The 3,542-nt window shown below is 41.0% G+C and overlaps 1 protein-coding gene across 1 annotated transcript in view; it reads right to left on the bottom strand.

Moving 5' to 3' along the window:
• EP400 (E1A binding protein p400) overlaps positions 1-3,542 on the bottom strand; it is a 56,835-nt gene that overhangs the window by 3,692 nt on the left and 49,601 nt on the right. Inside the window, 6 exon segments of the mRNA XM_017734924.1 lie at positions 597-674; positions 1,428-1,589; positions 2,021-2,151; positions 2,466-2,661; positions 2,961-3,167; positions 3,525-3,542. The exon segment at positions 3,525-3,542 is cut by the window's right edge and continues 140 nt beyond it. Of these exon segments, the coding sequence (XP_017590413.1) occupies positions 597-674; positions 1,428-1,589; positions 2,021-2,151; positions 2,466-2,661; positions 2,961-3,167; positions 3,525-3,542 (792 nt within the window).

Genomic DNA, 3,542 nt, shown 5'->3' with positions numbered 1-3,542 from the left:
AACTGCCTAAGTTACGCCTGTTGCTAATGATCTGGACAACATTGTTCTAAACAGTGTTAATTAAACTGTTTGGTCATTAGGGGAGGGGAATCAAACCATCTGACCTTCTCCTGCCTAAGCCCTGTCTGTTACCAGCACACATTTGGAAAAGCTACCTCACTGTTCTGACTTTTACAGAGCACTTGGCACAGCTCTATGAACTGAGACAGAACAACTTGTAACCTTTAATTTGTCCTAGTTTTTGTAGAAAAAGCTCAGACGGTGCTCATTAATTCAATTATTTGCTATATTGACTATACATCACCAGAAACCAATTTTTAAAAATCCTTTCAGCTCTAGAAAACATTTTTTTAAATCTGTTTTTCAGCTTATCTACAGTGATGAACAAGCATTGCTGCATCTACCAAAGTTTTAGACTAGAAAATATACCTCAACTGATTCAGTATTCAAGACTTATTTTTATAGAAAGGCACTTGTTATATCCTTTAAAAATACTACCTATGCCACACATACAGTGAAAAATACACACATTCAAAAAAATGAGCTGCTTTAAGGGTCATGTTTCTAGTGATGTATTTGACAAAAGCAAAACCTACCTGTTGGGAAACTGAAACCATCTGCTGAATGTTGGCAACAGTAGCCTGTTGCTGGACCACTTGTGGGAGTTTTGCAACCTGCAGTGACATGAAATAAAGAAAGATTGGATCAAAATAAAAAGCTGCTGATAGCAGCAAAACACCACACCTAGCAAAACTTCTACCAAGGGAAAACCTTTCCAAAGGCCTGCTCATGGTAAGTTGCAGCCTGGCACTTTCAGTGAAGCTGAATGTTTGGGAAACATTTTAGATTCGTGAACTGAAGAACTTAACTAGGGGAGGAAGAGAAGACGTATTCTCAATTTTAACTGCAACATACTCATTTCCTCCTAACTACCTATAAAATTGAAGAAAAGCACACAAGTTCCAATGGGTTAAATTATCTGGCATATACTTTTGAAAGAGTAAGGCTTCCAACTCCTAACCCCCTTCTTTTTCCTTGGTTAGACTGACGCAGTTACACAGAAAAGAAAATATGTGAGTTGTCACCTACTCTTGGCTGCCAGAAATTAGGCTGTGAGGCAGCACCAGAAACAGGAAAATCTCTGGCTGAATTTTCCTTAGTAAACACAGTATGGAATCCCTTGCCTAACAAAAAGGAGTGACTCAATTATTTTATTTCAAAGAGGAAAGGTGAACTTACAGCTCATAGTTCCTCTGACCTGCTGTAAGACTGCATATTCCGCACCAATGAATTTTATTAAAAAGTCAATTTAAATGAATGTATGACTAGAATTAAAATGAATGGGTGCTGAATTCTACCTCACCTGTCATCTTTGCAATTCTCCAGTGCCAGTACAGTTTAAAGGTGTAAACCTGCGTTACCTGTACCTGAATCTGGGCCTGTACTTGCTGGGTTCCACCTGGTTTCTGGGTTTGGGAAATTGGAGTCGTTAAGAACTGTGTTTTAATGGCAGGCTGTGTAGCATAAGTTACTTTTTGCTGCTGTGAAGTCTGCTGTTGGGTCTGGACTGTAACCTGTTGAGCATTTATCTGCAGAAAAGAAAAAAAGGCATCAATGACTATAAAAGATACCTGTATTTTAAAGAATATGTATGTAGATAGCAAGTTTAATTACATTTAATTATTGAAAAAAAAAATTCTCCCAGGATTAGCAATAACTAAATGAGCACTAGGTGAAAGCTTTCATGCATTTACACAAGTATTGAGAATTAAAGTATTTAATGAAAAAGTTCTCTCTTACACACAACACTCACACAACAATGCACTTACTAAAAACTACCAACCAACCAACTGCTTTACAGAAAAAATGAAACACCTGAGAACCTGTTCTCTCTAGATATACTTAAGATTCACCCCTAGAAATCCTGACTGACTCTCTAGGAGTGTCCTGGTAATCCAGAGTCAAAGCTTTACAGCCACAGAAGCACTGCATAACTGAATGGGAGAGCAGACAACAGTACCTTTTGCTGCACAGTAGCTTGTCCCTGTGCAACCTGGGGCTGGATGGCTTTCTGCTGCTGTGCTGCTTGGTGGTGCTTGAGTTTTAGCAGCTGCTGGACATGCAGTGGCTGTGCAACTACTGTCTGGCCTCCTGAAAATTACAGAAGTAATTACAACTGTAAGAGTCTTCAGTTTATTGCTTTGTCCCCGTACTTAGAGTTTGTAAACACAAATTCTGCTTTTTATAGACTTACACATCTGCACAGCTTTGACCACTAACAACCCACAGATTTTAAGACCTGTGATTTTTCAGTGGAGAAAATTTGTTACCAAAGGGCATGAGTAAGCTAGCTTTGTGTTCCAACAATAATCTTCCTACAGGGAAAAAAAAAAAAATCTTTCTGTACTATAGGGGACTGCTTTGAAATACAATTCTTCCTATTTCCAACTTCCAAATTCACATACCTGCTGCTTTCTGTGGCTGCCCAATGGCAACACTAATGCCTGCAACAGTCACGGGCAGTGTGGTGACTCCTGCAGATGACACAACAGCAGCTGGAACAGACACCACTGGAGGCTTTGCCAGAGCAACCTGTGCTGCTTGTGGGGTTTGGGCCTGGATCTGTCCTTGTGCTTGGAGCTGGGAAGCAGGAACACGAGTCTAAGCAGTAAGGAATGAAGATTATTGTACCAGCACAGAGAGATTTGCTGCATATAACATGTGATTATAAAGTGATAGCTGTAAATATTTCTAAATGTAATGGCTCCTGTACAGTGACACAATTCAGAGATGGTATCAACTGTTAAATGCAATGGAAAGCTGTTTATGTTACAGCTGCTCCTTCTGAACTGCCTAAGCAATGCAAAGGACACTCATGAGTGTGAATGATCAGTGCCCAGTTCACTTAAACCAGCCAAGAAATGTTTGAGACCGTTTTTGCCCAGTCAAAGCCAACTCACCAGGCGAGCCACTTGCAGGTTGGTCACCGTAGTGCCCGTGAGGACTGCGCCAGGACGAGGGGCTGTCACAGCAGTGAGCTGTTGAGTTTGCTGCTGCTGCTGCACTTGCACTTGTGCTGTCTGCTGCTGTGCCCCTTGCTGTGTCTGCTGTGCTGCCTGCTGCTGGGGGAGCTGCAGCTTCTGCTTCTGCAACTTGATCAGCTGCTCCTGCAAAAATCACACACTTCCATTGTTTCCAACCAGTTACATTACAGGAGAAAAATGGAGACGCTTAAAAGGAGAAACATTCTGTACCAGACTAGAGATAAGATTAAGAAACTAAAATGTAACTCTCTTACACAATGGCTTACAGTGTGTAACAGTAAGTGCTTTCCATCCTGCCCTACTCTACTATTGAAAGTGCTGTCAGACTCACTGCCTGCATGACATTTTAGTAGGATGAAATTTAAGAGAGAAATACATCTCACTCTAGCCCAAGAAAACAGGACACAACACACACTGCTAAAGAAGCTTACAGTAACAATGAGAGCAACGTGCCACATTACTTCATGAGCATTGCCTCACCTGTGACAATTTCCCTAC

This window comes from Corvus brachyrhynchos, unplaced genomic scaffold, assembly GCF_000691975.1.
Source record: "Corvus brachyrhynchos isolate BGI_N302 unplaced genomic scaffold, ASM69197v1 scaffold114, whole genome shotgun sequence".
NCBI classification, from domain to species: domain Eukaryota; kingdom Metazoa; phylum Chordata; class Aves; order Passeriformes; family Corvidae; genus Corvus; species Corvus brachyrhynchos.
Note: the sequence above shows the minus strand (reverse complement) of the source record. Positions and strands in the feature narration are given on the sequence as shown.